Source organism: Spinacia oleracea, chromosome 1 (assembly GCF_020520425.1).
Source record: "Spinacia oleracea cultivar Varoflay chromosome 1, BTI_SOV_V1, whole genome shotgun sequence".
Taxonomy (NCBI): Eukaryota; Viridiplantae; Streptophyta; class Magnoliopsida; order Caryophyllales; family Amaranthaceae; genus Spinacia; species Spinacia oleracea.
The window spans coordinates 653,642-676,686 of NC_079487.1; the positions used below are offsets into that span (position 1 = coordinate 653,642).

Here is a 23,045-nt window from a genome sequence, read left to right on the forward strand (position 1 = left end):
CCTTCTTCCTTCCCCGAGGTTACGTAAGCACTTAGTTCCGCACTTGAATGCTGCGTTAATGCCAATAACTTGAATAATGTGATTGCTACGTGGTGATGTGGTAGATAGTTAATTTCCTGTTACATGCATTCTATGAGAAATATCTGAATTTGGCCCTCAAACTATTTTCGTTTGATTTTCGTTTTGATTTTCGTTTTGATTTTCGTTTTGATTTTCGTTTTTATTTTGATTTTTTTGGCTGTTTTTCAATTATTTCTTTAATTTGCAGTTAATTGTGAAGATGGGTAGATACGCATATGGTTGAAGAGAGGGGCGATGATCGTACTGCCAGCATAATCTATCATCGTGCTTGTTCGAATTTCAACAATTGCATAAGGTATTGATATATCTAATTATCTTCATAAAATTTCTCTTTTCCTCTTTTGAAAGTTGAAATCAATAGTACAGTAAGTGCATATCATTTTTACGATAAATAAAATTTGGATAAGTATAGTAAGTGTAATAATAAAACGTGTACATTAGTATTCTATGCTTAAGTATCCATTCCGTTTTACTTATTAGGACTGTTTTTGGACTTCTAATATCACTTCAGTGAAGCATTGATAAACTTAAATGATGTAACCAAAGATTTGCGGAACTTCTTAATGATTTTGTGACTTCTTAATATATGTGTTTATGTGTGGAACCTTTTGTTGTTGTTATTAGTAATGAGTCGTCGTTGGATGTATGGTGACCATACTACGGCAGAATACTTGAGTGGGGTCGCAGAGTTCATTAGATGTGCTTTAGCACACCAACGGAGTACAAAAGCCGAAAAAATCTATTGTCCCTGCCGTGATTGTAACAATATCAAGCGGTTAGGTGACATTGATGAAATTGAGGATCATTTATTTCGCCGTGGGTTTAAGCAAGATTACCATGTTTGGTTTTGGCATGGTGAAACAATACCTGATCGTCCAAGTTCTAGTGTCCATGAATTTGATGTTCAGAGTAATGAGAGTGATGATGATATTTATGAGAATAATGAGACGGATGATGATGAGGAAGAAGATGATGAAATAAATGAGATGATGGATGGGCTGAATGATCACTTGGACGAACGACCTCAGATGTTCGAACAAGTATCAAAGGCTGCTGAAACTATAAAGTCCAAGTTGATTTTGTTTACGACAATGGTCTCATGAATACGGGAAGCAAGTTGGGAGTTGTGCTACTAGAATTAATATTAACGTCCCATTATATCCAAAGGTAGATGAGCAAATCAAGAAGGGGTTTTGGGAGGAGACTAAGGTAAGCATTGGATATTAACTTGATTTGTATATTTTGGGGATTATTTAATTTGATTTAAATACTATTTTTATAATCTAACTTTTTTTAATTATTAACAGCTTATGTTCCACATTACTTATGATTCTAATCATTCGAGGGAGAAATATTTTCATTCTTGTGTGGCGAAACGATTTAGTTGTTTCAAGAGCAAGTTGGTGCGCCGATGGATAACTATGAAGGAAAAGAAGCCAAAAAATCAAACAAACAAGATGCCTTGGGATGTCTACAACCATATCACAGAGGATGATTGGAAGACTTTTGTTAAACATTATTTCCTGCCAGAGTCATTGGTAATGATAATATTTCTTTAACTTGTCCTTAAAGAGTTTTTCATGTAGCAAACTGACATTGGTTCTAGGACAAAAAGTTATCAGAAAAAACATTTATTTCCATCTTTTTATGTTGTCTTTGACAGCTTCGTAGTGAAAAGGCGAGGAAAAGTGCATCATGCAACAAGAACCCACATCGCACCGGCCAAAAGGGTTATAATAGAAAGCGACTAGATTGGATAAAGGATGGACGACTTCCACCAGATGCAGCTTTACCTATCTCGAGTAGCTCCTCGGTGAACTCATCAGTGACCTCAAATGTTAATAGAGTTAGAAAATACAAATCAAAGGAGTGGATTTTGGCCCATCAAGTACAAAATAAAGAGGGAAAGTGGGAAATTGACCCGAACGATACAGAAGTTGTTGAAATCGCAACAAAAGCTGTAAGTAGCGATAATTAATTAATATTTACTTGCTTTGATTAGAGAATATAAAGTAATTTTACTTTCCTAATTGGCAGTTAGTGTTATGTTATGATACATATGACATTACATAGATCATGCGGAAACAACCATTAACCCAGGACAACATATTATTTACACATAATCATATAGCATAATTTAGATGCATACTCTTTGTTGCGTGCCCTCCCTAGCTGCGCCCGAACCGAACAAGAACAAGTCTTTAGGACTCCAAGTGTCGTCCCTCCGTAGATAGTCCACAGCACGTCCGGATCCGCCTTAAGATTGACCAACTAGAATCGCCCTTAAGGTACTAGAAAATTTCGGCACTTTTATGAGCAAGATGTGTGTTTTAATTTTCTCTCAAAAAACTCACTTTTGAATACTTTGAAACTTGTTATAAATTGTGAGCCCTAGCCTCATATTTATAGGGGTATGGAAAGGGAATCGAAATCCTATTCAGATACAAATTAATTAAACCTAGAATCCTACAAGAACTCTAATTTAATTAATTTATCAAATAGAATTAGGAATTTAATCATTAACCAAACTCTGCATGTTTTAGGAAACGTGCACGAACACAAACACTTGCACACACACGCACGGCAGCCACGATGGGCCCCCATGCGTGCGCGCGAGCAGCAGCCCACGCAGCGCCCGCGCGCGCTGCGCGCTGCGCGTGCTGTGCGCGTTGTGCGTGCTGCGCATGCTGTGCGCGCTGCGCAGCCTGCTGGGCCTGGCCTTGCGATGGGCCTGGCGTGGCTGTTTGTGCGGCGCGCTTGGCTTGCTGGGCGATGGCCTGGCTTCGTGCTGGGCCTCGTCCGGCAGGCCTCGTCCGATGCTTATTCGTACGATGCGCTTCCGATTAAATTTTCCGATTCCGGAATTCATTTCCGATACGAACAATATTTAATATTTCCGATTCCGGAATTAATTTCCGTTTCGAACAAATATTTAATATTTCCGTTTCCGGAATTATTTCCCGATTCCGGTAATATTTCCGATTCTGACAATATTTCCGTTTCCGGCAATATTTCCGATTCTGGCAATATTTCCATTTCCGATAATATTTTCCGATACGTACCATGTTTCCGTTTCCGGCAACATCTACGACTTGGATAATATTTATATTTCCGATACGATCCATATTTCCGTTTCCGGCAATATCATCGTTTCCGGAGTATTCATTTCTTGCCTGTGACGATCTTAGCTCCCACTGAAACCAAGATCCGTCGTTTCCGAATATTCATAGATGGAGTATTTAATGCCATTAAATACTTGATCCGTTTACGTACTATTTGTGTGAACCTACGGGTTCAGTCAAGAGTAAGCTGTGGATTAATATCATTAATTCCACTTGAACTGAAGCGGCCTCTAGTTAGGCATTCAGCTCACTTGATCTCACTGAATTTATTAACTTGTTAATTAATACTGAACCGCATTTATTAGACTTAACATAGAATGCATACTTGGACCAAGGGCATTATTTCCTTCAGTCTCCCACTTGTCCTTAGGGACAAGTGTGCATTTTCTAATTCCTTTGTCGCTCGATGCTTGCTCTTGAACATAAGGTAAGAGTTGTCATCCTTATTATGTCCAGAGGTGTTCCTCGGTTTCAGAGTTCAACTGATCAAATAAACAGATAATCATAGCCTATGATTCATCCGAGCACGGCCATGCATTTCACAGTTTCTAGCTCTCCGAGAGGCCTTGTACAACTTTTAAGCATCTCATCCCGATTTATGGGAGGACAATCCCAATCTTGCGATCTTGAGATTAGACTTCGTTTGATAGGTGATTACCTGAGCGTTGCCTTTATAGCCTCCTTTTACGGTGCGACGGTTGGTCAACGTCAAAGCAACCAGTTCTCAAACAAGTAATCTCAAATCACTCAGGTGTTGAGGATTTAGTGTCTAATAATTTAATGAAATTTACTTATGACAGACTTTCATCTCTTACAGTAAAGTTTCATAGGTCTTGTCCGATACTAGTCTTCCCAAAGTAAGTATCTATGCAAATGATTATGACATTGCCATGTCCACATAGTTCAAGAAACAGAACTACTAGTCATCTTGCATTCTAATCGTCTAACGTTTTCTATGCGTCCAATTTTATAGAAAACTCCGATTAGGGACCATTTTCATCCTTTGACATTCAAGTTCACTTGATAGACATTTCTTAGTCACAGGACTGGTCCTGACAGTCTATCTTGAATATATCGTCAAATTGAAGGGACTCATCATTTAATAAACCACAAATTAAATGGAAAAATGAATTCATTTCATTTATTGTGAATGATTAACCAATAATGTTTTACAAAGATTTAAACTCTAAAACTTTAAAACATTAAACAGAGACATCAAAGCCATTCTCCAATATGCTTGATTCCCATAGCTGCAGTGTGCGAGTTGTGCTTCGCCTGCGGCAGAGGTTTAGTTAATGGATCTGATATGTTGTCATCAGTTCCAATTTTGCTTATCTCGACTTCTTTTCTTTCAACGAACTCTCGTAGAACGTGAAATCTACGAAGTACATGCTTGACTCTCTGGTGGTGTCTAGGCTCTTTTGCCTGTGCAATAGCTCCGTTATTGTCACAATACAGGGCTATTGGTCCTTTAATGGAGGGGACTACACCAAGTTCTCCTATGAACTTCCTTAGCCATATAGCTTCCTTTGCTGCTTCATGTGCAGCAATGTACTCCGCTTCAGTTGTAGAATCCGCAATGGTGCTTTGCTTAGCACTTTTCCAGCTTACTGCTCCTCCGTTGAGGCAGAAGACAAACCCAGACTGTGATCTAAAATCATCTTTGTCGGTTTGGAAACTTGCGTCCGTATAGCCTTTAACAATTAATTCATCATCTCCACCATAGACCAGGAAGTCATCTTTGTGCCTTTTCAGGTACTTCAGAATATTCTTGGCAGCAGTCCAATGCGCCTCTCCTGGGTCTGACTGGTATCTGCTCGTAGCACTGAGTGCGTACGCAACATCCGGGCGTGTACATATCATAGCATACATTATTGAACCAATCAATGATGCATATGGAATCCCATTCATTCGTCTACGCTCATCAAGTGTTTTTGGGCACTGAGTCTTGCTTAGAGTCATTCCATGAGACATGGGTAGGTAGCCTCGCTTGGAGTCCGCCATCTTGAACCTATCAAGCACCTTATTGATATAAGTGCTTTGACTAAGTCCAATCATCTTTTTAGATCTATCTCTGTAAATCTTGATGCCCAATATGTACTGTGCTTCTCCTAGATCCTTCATCGAAAAATATTTCCCAAGCCAAATCTTGACAGAGTTCAACATAGGAATGTCATTTCCGATAAGCAATATGTCGTCGACATATAATACTAGGAAAGCAATTTTGCTCCCACTGACCTTCTTGTATACACAAGATTCGTCCGCGTTCTTGATGAAACCAAAGTCACTGACTGCTTCATCAAAACGTATATTCCAGCTCCTGGATGCCTGCTTCAATCCGTAGATTGACTTCTTTAGCTTGCATACCTTTTTAGCATTCTTTGGATCCTCAAAACCTTCAGGCTATGTCATAAACACAGTTTCTGTTAAAACGCCGTTTAAGAAAGCAGTTTTGACATCCATCTGCCATATTTCGTAATCGTAATATGCAGCGATTGCTAACATTATTCGAATAGACTTTAGGATTGCAACTGGTGAAAAGGTTTCATCGTAATCAACACCGTGGACTTGCCTGTAACCTTTTGCGACCAATCTAGCTTTGAAAACTTCAAGTTTCCCATCCTTGTCCTTTTTCAGTTTGAAAACCCATTTGCTTCCAATGGCTTGGTAGCCATCTGGCAAATCGACCAAATCCCATACTTGGTTTTCAGACATGGAGTCTAATTCAGATTGCATGGCTTCTTGCCACTGCTTGGAGCTAGGGCTCGTCATAGCTTGCTTGTAAGTCGCAGGTTCATCACTTTCAAGTAATAGAACGTCATAGCTCTCGTTCGTCAAAATACCTAAGTACCTTTCCGGTTGAGATCTATATCTTTGCGATCTACGAGGGGTAACATTTCTAGATTGACCATGATTCTCACCAGATTCTTCTAAAGATCTCTGAGTTTCATCCTGAATGTCATCTTGAGCATTCTCTAGAGTTTGTTGTTCGACTCGAATTTCTTCGAGGTCTACTTTTCTCCCACTTGTCATTTTGGAAATGTGATCCTTCTCCAAAAAGACACCATCTCGAGCAACAAACACTTTGTTCTCAGATGTATTGTAGAAGTAATACCCCTTTGTTTCCTTTGGATAGCCCACAAGGATACATTTGTCAGATTTTGGATGAAGTTTGTCTGAAATTAATCGTTTGACGTATACTTCACATCCCCAAATCTTAAGAAAAGACACATTTGGAGGCTTTCCAAACCATAATTCGTATGGAGTCTTTTCGACAGCTTTAGACGGAGCTCTATTTATAGTGAGTGCAGCTGTATTTAGTGCATGTCCCCAAAATTCTAATGGAAGTTCGGCCTGACCCATCATTGACCTGACCATGTCTAGCAAGGTTCTGTTCCTCCGTTCTGACACACCGTTCCATTGTGGTGTTCCAGGAGGAGTCAATTCTGATAGAATTCCACATTCTTTCAGATGGTCATCAAATTCATAGCTCAGATATTCACCGCCTCTATCAGACCGCAGTGCCTTAATCTTCTTGCCTAATTGATTCTCTACTTCACTCTGAAATTCCTTGAATTTGTCAAAGGATTCAGACTTATGCTTCATTAGGTAGACATAACCATACCTACTGAAGTCATCAGTGAAAGTGATAAAGTAGCTGAAACCACCTCTAGCATTTGTACTCATTGGTCCACATACATCTGTATGGATTAAACCCAATAGTTCATTTGCTCTTTCTCCAACTTTAGAGAAAGGTTGCTTTGTCATTTTGCCAAGTAAACATGATTCGCATTTACCATAATTCTCTAAGTCAAATGGTTCTAGAATTCCTTCCCTTTGAAGTCTTTCTAAGCGTTTCAAGTTTATATGGCCTAATCGACAATGCCACAGATAGGTGAGATCTGAATCATCCTTTTTGGCCTTTTTGGTATTTATGTTATATACTTGTTTGTCGTGATCTAATAAATAAAGTCCATTGACTAATCTAGCAGATCCATAAAACATCTCTTTAAAATAAAACGAACAACTATTGTCTTTTATTATAAAGGAAAATCCCTTAGCATCTAAGCAAGAAACTGAAATGATGTTTTTAGTAAGACTTGGAACATGGAAACATTCTTCCAGTTCCAAAACTAGCCCGGAGGGCAACGACAAATAGTAAGTTCCTACGGCTAATGCAGCAATCCGTGCTCCATTTCCCACTCGTAGGTCGACTTCTCCCTTGCTTAACTTTCTACTTCTTCTTAGTCCCTGTGGATTGGAACATAAGTGTGAGCCACAACCTGTATCTAATACCCAAGAAGTTGAATTAGCAAGTATACAGTCTATAACGAAAATACCTGAAGATGGAACGACTGTTCCGTTCTTCTGATCTTCCTTTAGCTTTGGACATTCTCTTTTGTAATGGCCTATTCCATCACAATAAAGACAGCTTGATGTGGACTTGTCCTGCTTTGATTTAGCATTGCCCTTGGACTTTCCACCTTTCTTGAATGGTCTCTTTCTAGCCTTGAGTAAATCTTTGGCTTCACAGTCCAGTACTATTTCAGCCTTTCTGACAAGGTGAATAAATTCTGCAATTGTTTCTTCTCTTGGTTCACTTAGGTATAGTTGCTTGAAGCGACCAAACCCACTGTGTAGTGAATTGAGCAAGACAGAGACTGCCATCCTTTCGCTTATTGGTGTTCCTAGTAGACTTAGGCGATCAAAATATGAACACATAAGATCCACATGGAACCTCAGTGGGACGCCTACCCTCTGTTTAGTGCGAAGGAGCTGAACATGTGTTTCTTGGACCTCCATCCTATAACACCTGTTGGGAGAACTAACCTTTAGACCAGACATTGATTCAATCAACTCATGGACGTTCAGGTCCCTGTCCTCCGTACTTCCACGACAGATATCCCTCAGATTCTTGATGAGCGTAAAAGGTTCATAGGCTACAAACCTTATAGCCCAATCATCAGGGATATTGTTCAGCATGAGACTCATAACCTTTTTGAGATCCGCATCCCAGGCGTAAAATCTCTCAGGGGTCATGTCTCTGGCATAGTAGCTTGGCATGGGATGTGACAGTACATACTCAAGTCCATTGAGTTTGACTATTTCAACTAGCTTAGCTTCCCATTCAAGAAAATTTGTCAGGTTCAGCTTGACCATAAGCTCAGAACCCATGATGATGTTTTGATTGTTGTTTGCCATATTAAAACTACAATTGAAAAGAGTAAACAAATAAATAACCATTCACAGTTTCTCTTAATAAACTTAAATTCTAGCATACATGCATAATTCAATGTTTATTAAGCATTTTATTCAAGTTATGTGTTCCGGCAGGTGTGAATAAAATGATTCCAAGATCCTAAAATCATTGAAGAACTAAGCACAGTTTGTCGACTTAATCCTAGAACATCTTAGGTAAGCAAAAGCCTTTTGCTAATAGTCTAGAAACTATTCTTGGTTGATAGGTACGTCTAAGAACTTATTAGGTAAACCTATCAAATTTGCCACGACATAAAAGGACTCCTTACTTATATCGTTGAGTTTCACCAAAACTAACATGTACTCACAATTATTTGTGTACCTTGCCCCTTTAGGACCAATAAGTAACACCTCGCTGAGCGAAAACTATTACTACATTGATGTAAAGGATATCCAAGCAAGTGTATATTTTGGCATGGCACCTTTTAACTCAATTTTTAAGTTTGGAACTTAAGGCTCTTACTATGTTGGTTAGATTTTAAGTGAACTAAAATCCTTAATCATGCAACATAATCAAGCTTTTGATCTCATGCATTTTAAGACATATTTAAAACAATAAATAACTTAAAGCATGCATAAGATAAATGTGATCTAGTATGGCCCGACTTCATCTTGAAGCTTTGACTTCAAAGTCCGTCTTGAAAATCTCCGTGGGAGGCACCATTTTCTTCAAATAGGATAAGCTATAACTAATTACAACTATTTGATGGTTCGCAGACCATATTTGAATTGAAAAACAACTTTGGTACTTTAGACCAATTACATTCAAATTAATGGTACGCAGACCATATTTTCTATCCTATTTGGGCCATACTAGTCACTTCATAACCTGCAAAACAGTACATATACAATATATACCATTCACCCATTCATTATCATGAATGGCCCACATAGCTGGTTAGTAAAATACATTATGCATCACATAAACATTTGCAGCAATTAATCAAGGGCACCAATAATCTACCAATTATTCAGTCCTTATTAATTCTAATCAAGTTGTTTTAACCTTAAGGATTTGTAGACCTAATCAAGAGTTTATGACTAAAATACGCTCCCACTGAAACCAATAAATTCATATGCTTTACTAATTTTAAACATAAAAATGTATTTCTAGTCTAACCGGAAACATACAAATTTAATTAAAATTTAAAGCTTATATAAATTTATAATTGAATCCAAAAAGTTTAATTTAATTTCAGTCGTATTTAAATTAATTCATGATTTTAATTTTAGTAAAATAATTAGAATAAATAAAATTTATTATAATTACAATATTCAAAATTAAAATCCAAGAAAATAATTTAAATTATTAATTTTAAAATTAATTAAAATTACGTGAACTGAAATTTTCAAGTTAAACATTCAAAACGATCTTTAATCGTAACACAAACACCCTACGCGTTGCACGCCCATGGGCCGCACGCACACAGCCATTGCTGGCCATGTGCGCGCAGCCCATGCGCTCGTCGCATAGCTGCTGCATCCCCATCGCAAGCCTCCGCACGCATTGGTGCTCGCTGCGCGCGCCAGCGCTCATCGCACGCGAGCTATCGCTCGCAGTGCGGGCGCGACATCGCTCACTGGGCGCGCGAGCCATCGCTCGCTGGGCGCGCGACATCGCTCGCTGGGCGGGCGACATCGCTCGCTGTGCGCGCGAGCAATGCTGGCTGTGCGCGCGAGTCCTCGCTCGTTGTGCGCGCGAGCAATGCTGGGCGCAGCGCTCGTGGCACGCGAGCTTGCGCTCGCTGCGCGCGAGGCTGCGCGCTCTTGTGCGAGGCAGCGCGCGTTGTGGCGCAGCTCGCTTGCTGCCCACACGCGACTGCCTTGGCTCGCCCTTCCCCCATGCCCATTCATCCATTGCTCGTGGCACATGACACAAGGCAGGGCTGCTGCCTTGTGCTCGTGCACTACGCCCTTGCTCATTGCATTCGTGCCGCACGGGCGACAAGCTCCCTTGCTCGTCGTCGCATGCCCGCATTATACAACACCCCTTAAGGGTAACACGAAGCGTCCATTGCTTCGTGCGTGCAAGTTTTATGAACGAATCGCATAAAAATTTAAAATTTATATTTAAAATTAATGACAAATTAATAAATAATATTAATTTCATAATTTTAGGGCGAAAAAATCGAAAATTTATTATCCAATTGATTTCCGATTGTTATGGATTCAAGTCTAGGTCATAAAAATTTAAAATTTATCATAAATTTACAATTTTTATGGTGGTTTTTAATCATAGGTTTCTAATTAAATTACAATTAATTATGAAAATCAAATTAATTCTAAATTATTCTAATTTTCAACAAATTAATCATAATTACAAATTAGATTGCATAATTAACAAGACTAGGCATTCAAACTTGTTAAACATATGCAGTAGGTCAATCAAAAATTCAAGATTTATCAACAAGAATCGCAAATATTTAATTTAACATCTTAAATTTACGAAATTTTGCATTCGAAAAACTAAAACCTTCGAAAAGTCATAGTTAGGCTTCGAATTTGAGAATTCTGGGTTCGGCAGAAAAATACTCTTTTTGTCAAAATTTTAGAATGCCTTTTATATGCGGAATTGACACTAAAATCACTCAATTCGGATGAGTAACGAAGAAACTGCCGAAAAACTGCGTACGTATAATTAAATAAACGCAATTTGCAATTAATTAACAATTACGAAAATTAATCACCCCTTTTAATTCTTGCAAATTTGTAATATTTAACCATGTTCATGCAATTTAGATTATGAAAATAATAAGGGGCTCGTGATACCACTGTTAGGTTATGATACATATGACATTACATAGATCATGCGGAAACAACCATTAACCCAGGACAACATATTATTTACACATAATCATATAGCATAATTTAGATGCATACTCTTTGTTGCGTGCCCTCCCTAGCTGCGCCCGAACCGAACAAGAACAAGTCTTTAGGACTCCAAGTGTCGTCCCTCCGTAGATAGTCCACAGCACGTCCGGATCCGCCTTAAGATTGACCAACTAGAATCGCCCTTAAGGTACTAGAAAATTTCGGCACTTTTATGAGCAAGATGTGTGTTTTAATTTTCTCTCAAAAAACTCACTTTTGAATACTTTGAAACTTGTTATAAATTGTGAGCCCTAGCCCCATATTTATAGGGGTATGGAAAGGGAATCGAAATCCTATTCAGATACAAATTAATTAAACCTAGAATCCTACAAGAACTCTAATTTAATTAATTTATCAAATAGAATTAGGAATTTAATCATTAACCAAACTCTGCATGTTTTAGGAAACGTGCACGAACACAAACACTTGCACACACACGCACGGCAGCCACGATGGGCCCCCATGCGTGCGCGCGAGCAGCAGCCCACGCAGCGCCCGCGCGCGCTGCGCGCTGCGCGTGCTGTGCGCGTTGTGCGTGCTGCGCATGCTGTGCGCGCTGTGCGCGCTGCGCAGCCTGCTGGGCCTGGCCTTGCGCTGGGCCTGGCGTGGCTGTTTGTGCGGCGCGCTTGGCTTGCTGGGCGATGGCCTGGCTTCGTGCTGGGCCTCGTCCGGCAGGCCTCGTCCGATGCTTATTCGTACGATGCGCTTCCGATTAAATTTTCCGATTCCGGAATTCATTTCCGATACGAACAATATTTAATATTTCCGATTCCGGAATTAATTTCCGTTTCGAACAAATATTTAATATTTCCATTTCCGGAATTATTTTCCGATTCCGGTAATATTTCCGATTCTGACAATATTTCCGTTTCCGGCAATATTTCCGATTCTGGCAATATTTCCATTTCCGATAATATTTTCTGATACGTACCATGTTTCCGTTTCCGGCAACATCTACGACTTGGATAATATTTATATTTCCGATACGATCCATATTTCCGTTTCCGGCAATATCATCGTTTCCGGAGTATTCATTTCTTGCCTGTGACGATCTTAGCTCCCACTGAAACCAAGATTCGTCGGTTCCGAATATTCATAGATGGAGTATTTAATGCCATTAAATACTTGATCCGTTTACGTACTATTTGTGTGACCCTACGGGTTCAGTCAAGAGTAAGCTGTGGATTAATATCATTAATTCCACTTGAACTGAAGCGGCCTCTAGTTAGGCATTCAGCTCACTTGATCTCACTGAATTTATTAACTTGTTAATTAATACTGAACCGCATTTATTAGACTTAACATAGAATGCATACTTGGACCAAGGGCATTATTTCCTTCAGTTAGAGTACATCGCAGAAGAGGAAAAAGGAAATCTTTCTTTCGAACGGGGTGAGGATTCCCTCACTAAAGCTATAGGGAAAAAAGATCATCGTGGGCGTGTCAAGGGAACAGGTGGCATGGTTGGTATCAAAAAGGCTTTCGGTCCGTGTATTCGACATAGTAGAAGTGACCATGGTGAAGCTTCATCAGAAAATTACGAATCAATCAGAGCTTCTGTGAAAAAGGAGTTTGAAGGTGAATTAGAGAAAAGGGTAGAGAAGAGGGTGGCAGAGGCCCTCCAAAAGCAACTAAGCACCTTGTTAAAAACAGGACAACTAAACTCCATTTCTACCCCGATACCTGATGACCTCCACTTAAATGATTCTGCCAGAGTTGACCTTGATGTTAGTGCTACAAGAACCACTCGTCACATCTTAGTGCCGCAACCACGCGAGCTAAAGGTACGACGTAGTCACTCTTTTTTAACATAGTTGCTTGATCCTTTTATGTTTTTAGTTGACATTTACTTAATAATCTGTATCACTTACAAAGTTGCATTGAAACCTTTGTTTATGAAGGAAAGGACTCCATGTCGTCTTGCCCTTGAGGAGAAAGTTTCAGGCAACAACATTGTCGTGGCGGATGGTATGGTACAACCCTCAGATGGTGCATTGCCCCAACATTTTACATCGATGAAGCCTGGTCACTATAAAGTCCAAGTTGATTTTGTTTACGACGGACATGTTGATGATATTCTTCCGGTACCTACGGGAGATGGTTTCACTAACTTAGGCGGTGCTCTGGGTAGTTTTGTGCAATGGCCCATACACTTAGTGATTTTCGAAGACGGCGAGGTATATATGTTTTATTGTTTAGAATGTATATGTTCACGCAAGCACATTCGACATCTTACCTACTCTTGTTTTTGTTGAATTTTAAAGGATTGTATTTCACCTCCTAAAAAGAAGTCCAAGTCTAATGTTTCTAAAGAGAGGGATGGTAGCTCCAAGAAAAAGACAACGGTGTTAGCGGCCCAAAAGAAGACAACAGACTTACCATCCAAGGTAAACCCTCTAAAACTCATTCGAACCTAAAATGACATTTTCGCTCCCAACTTTGAACTAAAGAACCTAAGGACTCATTTGATTCTTATTACACGACTAATATGCATAGTTTTAAGTTTCTAAAACTCATTCGAACCTAATTATGCACATTTAAGGCTCGTTGGGTCGTTATAGGTCATATATTAACCTAAAATGACATTTTCGCTCCCAACTTTGAACTAAAGAACCTAAGGACTCATTTGATTCTTATTACACGACTAATATGCATAGTTTTAAGTTTCTAAAACTCATTCGAACCTATTTATGCACATTTAAGGCTCGTTGGGTCGTTAAAGGTCATATATAGAGCTAAAATGACATTTTCGCTCCCAACTTTGAACTAAAGAACCTAAACACTCATTTTAATCCTATTACATGACTAATATGCATAGTTTTAAGTTTCTAAAACTCATTCCAACCTATTTATGCACATTTATGGCTCGTTGGGTCGTTATAGGTCATATATAGAGCTAAAATGACATTTTCGCTCCCAACTTTGAACTAAAGAACCTAATGACTCATTTTATTCTTATTACATGACTAATATGCATAGTTTTAAGTTTCTAAAACTCATTCGAACCTATTCATGCACATTTAAGGCTCGTTGGGTCGTTATATGTCATATATAGAGCTAAAATGACATTTTCGCTCCCAACTTTGAACTAAAGAACCTAAGGACTCATTTGATTCTTATTACACGACTAATATGCATAGTTTTAAGTTTCTAAAACTCATTCGAACCTAATTATGCACATTTAAGGCTCGTTGGGTCGTTATAGGTCATATATTAACCTAAAATGACATTTTCGCTCCCAACTTTGAACTAAAGAACCTAAGGACTCATTTGATTCTTATTACACGACTAATATGCATAGTTTTAAGTTTCTAAAACTCATTCGAACCTAATTATGCACATTTAACGCTCGTTGGGTCGTTATAGGTCATATATTAACCTAAAATGACATTTTCGCTCCCAACTTTGAACTAAAGAACCTAAGGACTCATTAGATTCTTATTACATGACTAATATGCATAGTTTTAGGTTTCTAAAACTCATTCGAACCTAATTATGCACATTTAAGGCTCGTTGGGTCGTTATAGGTTATATTGAGCTAAAATGACATTTTCGCTCCCAAATTTGAACTAAAGAACCTAATGACTCATTTTATTCTTATTACATGACTAATATGCATAGTTTTAAGTTTCTAAAACTCATTCGAACCTATTCATGCACATTTATGGCTCGTTGGGTCGTTATATGTCATATATAGAGCTAAAATGACATTTCCGCTCCCAACTTTGAACTAAAGAACCTAAACACTCATTTTAATCCTATTACATGACTAATATGCATAGTTTTAAGTTTCTAAAACTCATTCGAACCTAATTATGCACATTTATGGCTCGTTGGGTCGTTATAGGTCATATATAGACCTAAAATGACATTTTCGCTCCCAACTTTGAACTAAAGAACCTAAGGACTCATTTGATTCTTATTACACGACTAATATGCATAGTTTTAAGTTTCTAAAACTCATTCGAACCCATTTATGCACATTTAAGGCTCGTTGGGTCGTTATAGGTCATATATTGAGCTAAAATGACATTTTCGCTCCCAAATTTGAACTAAAGAACCTAAGGACTCATTTGATTCTTATTATATGACTAATGTTAATTGACTATTGTTATAGGAATTTTCGCATCCAAAGAAGTCGAATTCTAAGCCTAAGTCCAACTTAGAGGTCGTGGGTAGTTGTGATCGTAAAACACAAGAATCAACCACCAAAAGCAAGAAAGCGGGACTTGTACACGATGCAATTCAAGGTCTTGGCCCGTCATGCAAATACTTGCAGTTTATCATGACTTCGGCGCCTGATGATATATATGATAATACTACCATCCCATTGGCGGCCTCAGTTTGGCACTCGGATTTTGATCAAGAAACATACATAACTGCGTCTGATATAGGAGAGTTCCTTCGCGGGGCGTGCTTAAACATTTCAGCGATCCAAGTCTACATATTGTAATTAAATGTTTTATTGTTGTTAATAAAACTATTATTTCTTTGAAGTTTTTTCTCTTTATCGATCTTAATAGTGTAATCTTGTTTATTTTGTAGGTGTTTATTGCACGATCATGCCAAATCATTTGAAATGTCTCGGATTTCGTTCATTTGTCCCGAGATTATGTCAAGCACTAGAATCAAGGCCGACCCTGGAGCGCCAACAATGTATTTGAAAAACATTTTCCAAGCTGAAATTGAAAAGGAGAAGATGGGTAATCCTAACCTAACTAATTGGTTTTTAATCCCATATAATCAAGAGTAAGTGTGTTATATTATATAAGTTTCATATAAAATATTAATTATTATTGTTATTAAATATTTAATATATCATTTATAAATTATACAGAAATCATTGGAATTTATACGTGATGGACCTACGTAGAGGTTATGTATATATTTTCGATTCTGCTAGAGATCCACGTCGAACAGATTATGCATGGGGAATCTTAAGTTTGTAAGTTCTTTTGCTTACAAATTACATTAGTCTTTAAGAAACCTAAGCCAAAATCATATTCATGAGTACCCATGTTTCGTTAATTTTCTAGGGCATACCAAGTGTACAAGTGCAATGGTGGGCATTGTCCGAATAAAACGAGTTTTAAGTCGTGTAAACCCATTCATATAGAGGTATAACATGTTTCTTAATTAGCTTTTTGCTTTGTTTTTATTAATTATTGGCCTTGCAAGATAAAGTATTATGTTTCTTAATCATTGTGCTCAACAAATCGGCGGAACTGAGTGTGGCTATTACGTTATGAAGTTCATGTTAGAGATAGTCACGTTACAACATGACTATGAAGGCCGGCTAGATGAGGTAATTAAGTAACTAATTGATTCGTATTCTAGACTATTAATACATTGTCATTAGTTGCTTGAATGTTAAAATGTGACATTTCATTTGCATTTAATCGATCTAATATATGCTCCATCAATTTTTTGTTTTTGTAAGGTCTATACTCCGAGGACTGCGCCTTATGCTAGTGAGGAAATTGATGTGGTTCGTGAGCAATAGGCGAAGTTTTTTACCACCAAGTATTTATTATTGACCTGATGGCGCTTGATCGTGTTGGTTTAGATGTTATAGAACAATCTTTTATGTTAAAATGTATGCGTACGTTGAAATTGGAACGTAAATGTATTTAAATGTATCGGTATGTGCACTTTTGGTTTTGGGATATATACAAAACTCCAGTTGTTGTTTTTATATTTGTTATACAGGTTGCGTTATTCTATTATTGTTTTGACAGGTTTCTATATTTGGTGCAAGGCACTCTAGGTATCCCTAAACAAAATTAGAATTTTCCCCCCAAAAGTGCTTTTTTGCAGCGTACATATATGTTGTACGCTGCAACAAGGGAAAAAAATTTCGCAAAAATTCAGACTTGTTGCAGCGTACAAATAAATGTACGCTGCAAAAAATTGAGTAATTCAGACTTGTTGCAGCGTACAAATAAATGTACGCTGCAAAAAGTTGGGTCTGTTGCAGCGGGCTTTTATATGTACGCTGCAACAAGTCCAAAATTTTGCCAATTTTTTGGCACTTGTTGCAGCGTACATCTAAAAGCCCGCTGCAACAAATCACTTTTTGCAGCGAACATGTACGCTGCAACAAGTTCAGACTTGTTGCAGGCCCCCCAGTTGCAGCATACGATGTACGCTGCAACAGGGGTCTAAAAGCCCGCTGCAATAAGGGTTTTTTCTACTAGTGAAAATATGGTCTGCGTACCATTAATTTGAATGTAATTGGTCTAAAGTACCAAAGTCGTTTTTCAATTCAAATATGGTCTGCGTACCATCACATAGTTGTAATTAGTTTTAATTATAGCTTATCCTATTTGAAGAAAATGGTGCCTCCCACGGAGATTTTCAAGACGGACTTTGAAGTTAAAGCTTCAAGATGAAGTCGGGCCATACTAGATCACATTTATCTTATGCATGCTTTAAGTTATTTATTGCTTTAAATATGTCTTAATTATGCATAAGATTGTGGCTTGATTATGTTGCATGATTAAGGATTTTAGTTCACTTAAAATCTAACCAACATAGTAAGAGCCTTAAGTTCCAAACATAAAAATTGAGTTAAAAGGTGCCATGCCAAAATATACACTTGCTTGGATATCCTTTACATCAATCTAGTAATAGTTTTCGCTCAGCGAGGTGTTACTTATTGGTCCTAAAGGGGCAAGGTACACAAATAATTGTGAGTACATGTTAGTTTTGGTGAAACTCAACGATATAAGTAAGGAGTCCTTTTATGTCGTGGAAAAATCGATAGGTTTACCTAATAAGTTCTTAGACGTACCTATCAACCAAGAATAGTTTCTAGACTATTAGCAAAAGGCTTTTGCTTACCTAAGATGTTTTAGGATTAAGTCGACAAACTGTGCTTAGTTCTTCAATGATTTTAGGATCTTGGAATCATTTTATTCACACCTGCCGGAACACATAATTCGAATAAAATGCTAATGACTTGTTTAAATTGCATGATTGCTTTCATTTTCAAGTTATTATTCATGATAAATGTTTAGACTTTGCATGCTTCAATGTATGTTTTAATTATTGTTTATAATTAAATATCTTGCACTGCAGTAAATCCTTTTAGAAAGGTAACAGTAAATTTCCTCGATTGGTAGTGAATCCAAGAACAATTCACGGAAATGAGAGAAAGTGAGCAATTTAAAATGTACGTTTCTTATAGCGACTTTTATGGTGGTTTTCGAACATCAAAGTCGAATGGCAAACCAATTGGTGCTTGTGAATTCAAAATACAATGTAGTTTTGAGATCATAAAGCATTGAGCTTAAAACGCTCAGCTTTACCAATGGTTAAAAACCTAATATCTTTGTCCATTTAATTCTCGAATGAGTCTAGTCCCTAGACATTCGAATAGATCGATGCTTGGAGAACTTTAGAAGCTTCTGGTAAGATCATCTAGTTGAAACAGAATGTTCAACATAAATTAAATGGTAAAGAACCCTGTTGGGGTGACATTGGACATGTCTAACAAAGTATAAAAGTCAACACTAAAGAATTCAATTCTTAAGACTATAAGAAAGGGTACAAGAAATAGGAAAACGAGGAACAAATGAAAGGAATTTACGATTCCGTTTCTACCTATAAGTTTATGTTTAAAGAGAAGTGACCTAGCAATCAAACTTCCTTGGTATCATATACCGCTTGAGGTTCTTACTTCGGTAATAACTCAAACAATGGAAGCTAGGATACACTAATGACCTACAAGTGGGAAATGAAGCATGGCAATGCTACATTAGTTGTAGGGTCATCTAGTTTGTTTTAAGTCCTTTCAAAGGCTGGAACTTAATGGCTATTTTGTTCCATAATCAACATACCTAAATTTCTGTTTTCAAACACAGAAAGACTCACATTCAAGAAAAACAAAAACAATGTTTGTTTGTTTATTTGAATGAAATGGTCAATTACAGGTTGAGTCAATATGCTTGATTAAAACAAACAAACTCTTTAAAGAACTTTACTAGGTTCAAATCAACCCCTTGATTTGAGTTCCACTAATCTTTGGCATTGTTTCTTAGACCATATCAACAAGTTAACATTCAAAAGCTCTATTTTGATGGACTTTTGAAAGTTGATTGATTTCTAGATCATTTTAAGACAACTAGTCTTACTTGTTGAAAGTAACAAAAAAATATGAACTATTGTTAGAACGCCTAGACAATAGAGTTCAAAGCTAAAGAAAGATTTTATGACTTTATTATTTCACATGGATTTGAGTGAATATAGGTTTATTTACTCAAATGTGATATAAGTTGAATCTGTTTGGCTAGTTCAAAGATTCAGAAGTATAAAATCCACTTGGCAAGAAATCATAAAGATCTAGGTTAGATCATGTTGATGATTACTTGAGACCAAATATGATCATCAATGATTGTGTGTTGCAATTTCACAATCTAGGTCCATAAGATATGGCATATCTTAGTTGGAATAATCGAAGGCAATTAGTACTTGATTCGATCAATGATGGATCATAAAGACTTTTCCTATAATTTCTAAAACAAAATGCTCAACTACCACCAAACTAAACCAAATTCGTCAAAGCTATTGAAAAGTAATTTCGGAATATCTTTTCATAATATATCTAAAGAGTTCCTAAACTCAGTGGGAGCTTAGTGTTTGTTATTCAACAAACTAAGGCCCAAGTATAGATATATGTTTCATTGTGATTTATTCAAATGAGACACAAGGGTATTGTTTCTACCACGAATTTTTGAGAACATAATGTTTGTTTCCTCGAAATAATGTCCTTTTGGAGATTCGTTTCCAAAATGACAAGTGGGAGAAAATAGACCTCCAAAGTCTTCGAGGCGAACAACAAACATAAACGGACATTCCGGAGGCTTTTCGAAGTTCTTTAGAAAATCCGAACACGTATTCTTTAAGGAGTGGCTTTAAAGAATAGACATCTCTTAAAAGACTTTACAAGTGCTTCAAGGAGAACAGAATATTCAAAGGACTTTCAAGTGGCTATTGATATTCTATTGTTTGATGTTCTATACCCAAGTAGGCATAGAATTCAAGTCACTGAAACTATGAGATTCTTCTATTAGATCGTGAAGAAACATAGAGATTAGGTCAATGAAACTATGAGATTCTTCTATTAAATAGTGAACAAACCTACAACTTCAGTCAAACTATTATTATGTAGATTAATGAGTTTGTGACCTGTAAGAAAGCTATGACGAAACCCAGATTCCCTAAAATGGTTAGAGGCCATATATAGACTCAAATGTTTTAGATGGTTAAAGGCCATAAAACATAACCAAATGTTTTGATGACAAAATTGAAATTTTGTTGATTTGCAAGAATAGTTTCACACCTATTGGTTGCAAGTTTGTTTTAAGGATAAAAACCATCAAACATGAAATTGTGTTCACACACAAAGCTAGATTAGTTGCTAAAGGTTACAAGCAAATTCATGGCTTGGATTGTGTTGAAACCTCATGCATAATCGTAATGCTCAAGTCTATAACTCAAGCAATGATTGCATATTGGTACATATGACAATTGGATGACAAAACGTATTCCTCAATCAAATGTTGGAATATAATATGTACATGGTATGTCATAGAATTTGTGGATCCAAATAAATGCTTGAAAAGGAAAGCTAGCTTATAAAATCTAAGTACAAATTTAAGCAAGCAATTGGGAATTGGAACTGTATTTTAAGTGAAGCTAATAAGCATTTTAGTTTCATAAAATATACATGATTCCTATAGATATATAAGAAGTTTAGTGGGAGTACTTAAAACTTAATTGGTCCTATGTGTATTACACACATATCTCTCTATTGTGAAATAACATTCAAATGCTAATGACTTAGATTTGAAATTATTCATCAATGATGGACCATGGCGAAACTTAGTACATACTGGGTATTAAGATCTATTTACAAAGATCTTATGATATTGTTTTGGATTAAGTAATAGCATTTACTAAATCAAACACGAAAGTCTCCATTGGAGATATTCGACCCATGTGAATAAATCTAAGTAAAGGATGTTTGAACTATGTATAAGCATTTACTAAGTTAAACATCAAAGGATCTAAATAAGATTCTTAACCTATATTATATGTCAAAGAATTTAGCTGAATTTAGTATCTACTGAAACTAGATAAGCTAAAGTTACATGAATAGAATTCAATTGGGAATTATTCTGCAAAAGAATTTATCATGTATGATATAATATGAGGATCGCCAAAAACGTATCGTATGACTTTAGCCATGACGAACATATACCAATCTCTATTGATCTAAGTAAAGATCAACTAGATTGAGATCAATAATACTTATGGTACTTGAAAAGGTACATAGGAATAGTTCTTGATTCAAGGAAATAAAGATATGCTAAATATTGATGCTACACGCATAAACACTGGCAAAGGATCAAGCAAGACCCTTTGGAGTTAACCATTGATAAGGACGAGCTATAGAGCATCGTGTTTTGAAAATGGCAACATGGGTTGGAGACCATGAGTTGTTGCGTGGTAAATTAAAATAATAATTTCTATGTTCTAAGATATAGTTGGAGAGTCTTCCACATATCTATGAACTGCTTGGATAGGTAAATCCAAACAAAGCATCACTAGCAACCTATACAGTTGAAGTAAAAGTAATTATTGCCTAAGAAGCAATAAAACAAGGTTGTTTAAAGTTCTTCACTGAACTTGGGTAGATCACCTATCTGCTGGCTTGATGGTTCTTCATTGAAAAATGCGTAGAACCACTCTTGAAGCAAGAAAAACGTCTGCTAACTTGATGGTCCTTCATTGCAAAATGCGTAGAACCACTAATGTAGCAAGAAAGACTAGATCACAAAATAAACATACTCAAAAGTTCTTATCATCACATCTCGAAGAACATTCGATGAAAAGGATGTTAAGATTGGCAAAGCGTGATAACTAAACCTATGCAACAAGTGAGAAGCAACACTCACGTTGTAGCACTGGAAATCAAGCATAGCTTTGAATTCCATGAACTGTTTTAAAGATGGGTTTGAGGCCCATGGTTGTAAAATAATGGGGTTGAACATTTATCATATATGAAATGTATTTTCATATTCCATTTAATCTTGGTTTAGTATTAAATGATGAGTCCCTTCAATTTGACGATATATTCAAGATAGACTGTCAGGACCAGTCCTGTGACTAAGAAATGTCTATCAAGTGAACTTGAATGTCAAAGGTTGAAAATGGTCCCTAGTCGGAGTTTTCTATAAAATTGGACGCATAGAAAACGTTAGACGATTAGAATGCAAGATGACTAGTAGTTCTGTTTCTTGAACTATGTGGACATGGCAATGTCATAATCATTTGCATAGATACTTACTTTGGGAAGACTAGTATCGGACAAGACCTATGAAACTTTACTATAAGAGATGAAAATCTGTCATAAGTAAATTTCATTAAAATTATTAGACACTAAATCCTCAATACCTGAGTGATTTGAGATTACTTGTTTGAGAACTGGTTGCTTTGACGTTGACCAACCGTCGCACCGTAAAAGGAGGCTATAAAGGCAACGCTCAGGTAATCACCTATCAAACGAAGTCTAATCTCAAGATCGCAAGATTGGGATTGTCCTCCCATAAATCGGGATGAGATGCTTAAAAGTTGTTCAAGGCCACTCGGAGAGTTAGAAACTGTGAAATGCATGGCCGTGCTCGGATGAATCATAGGCTATGATTA

The 23,045-nt window shown here is 37.1% G+C and overlaps 1 protein-coding gene across 1 annotated transcript; it reads left to right on the forward strand.

Annotated features, from left to right (window-relative positions):
• Window positions 1-1,421: 1,421 nt before the first annotated feature.
• LOC110784062 (uncharacterized) lies at window positions 1,422-13,750 on the forward strand. The gene is made up of 5 exons (XM_056831163.1): window positions 1,422-1,619; window positions 1,745-2,041; window positions 12,677-13,117; window positions 13,235-13,510; window positions 13,598-13,750. The coding sequence occupies exons 1-5, from the start codon at window positions 1,503-1,505 to the stop codon at window positions 13,748-13,750; spliced, it is 1,284 nt and encodes a 427-aa protein (XP_056687141.1). The 5' UTR covers window positions 1,422-1,502.
• The last annotated feature ends 9,295 nt before the right edge of the window (window positions 13,751-23,045 follow it).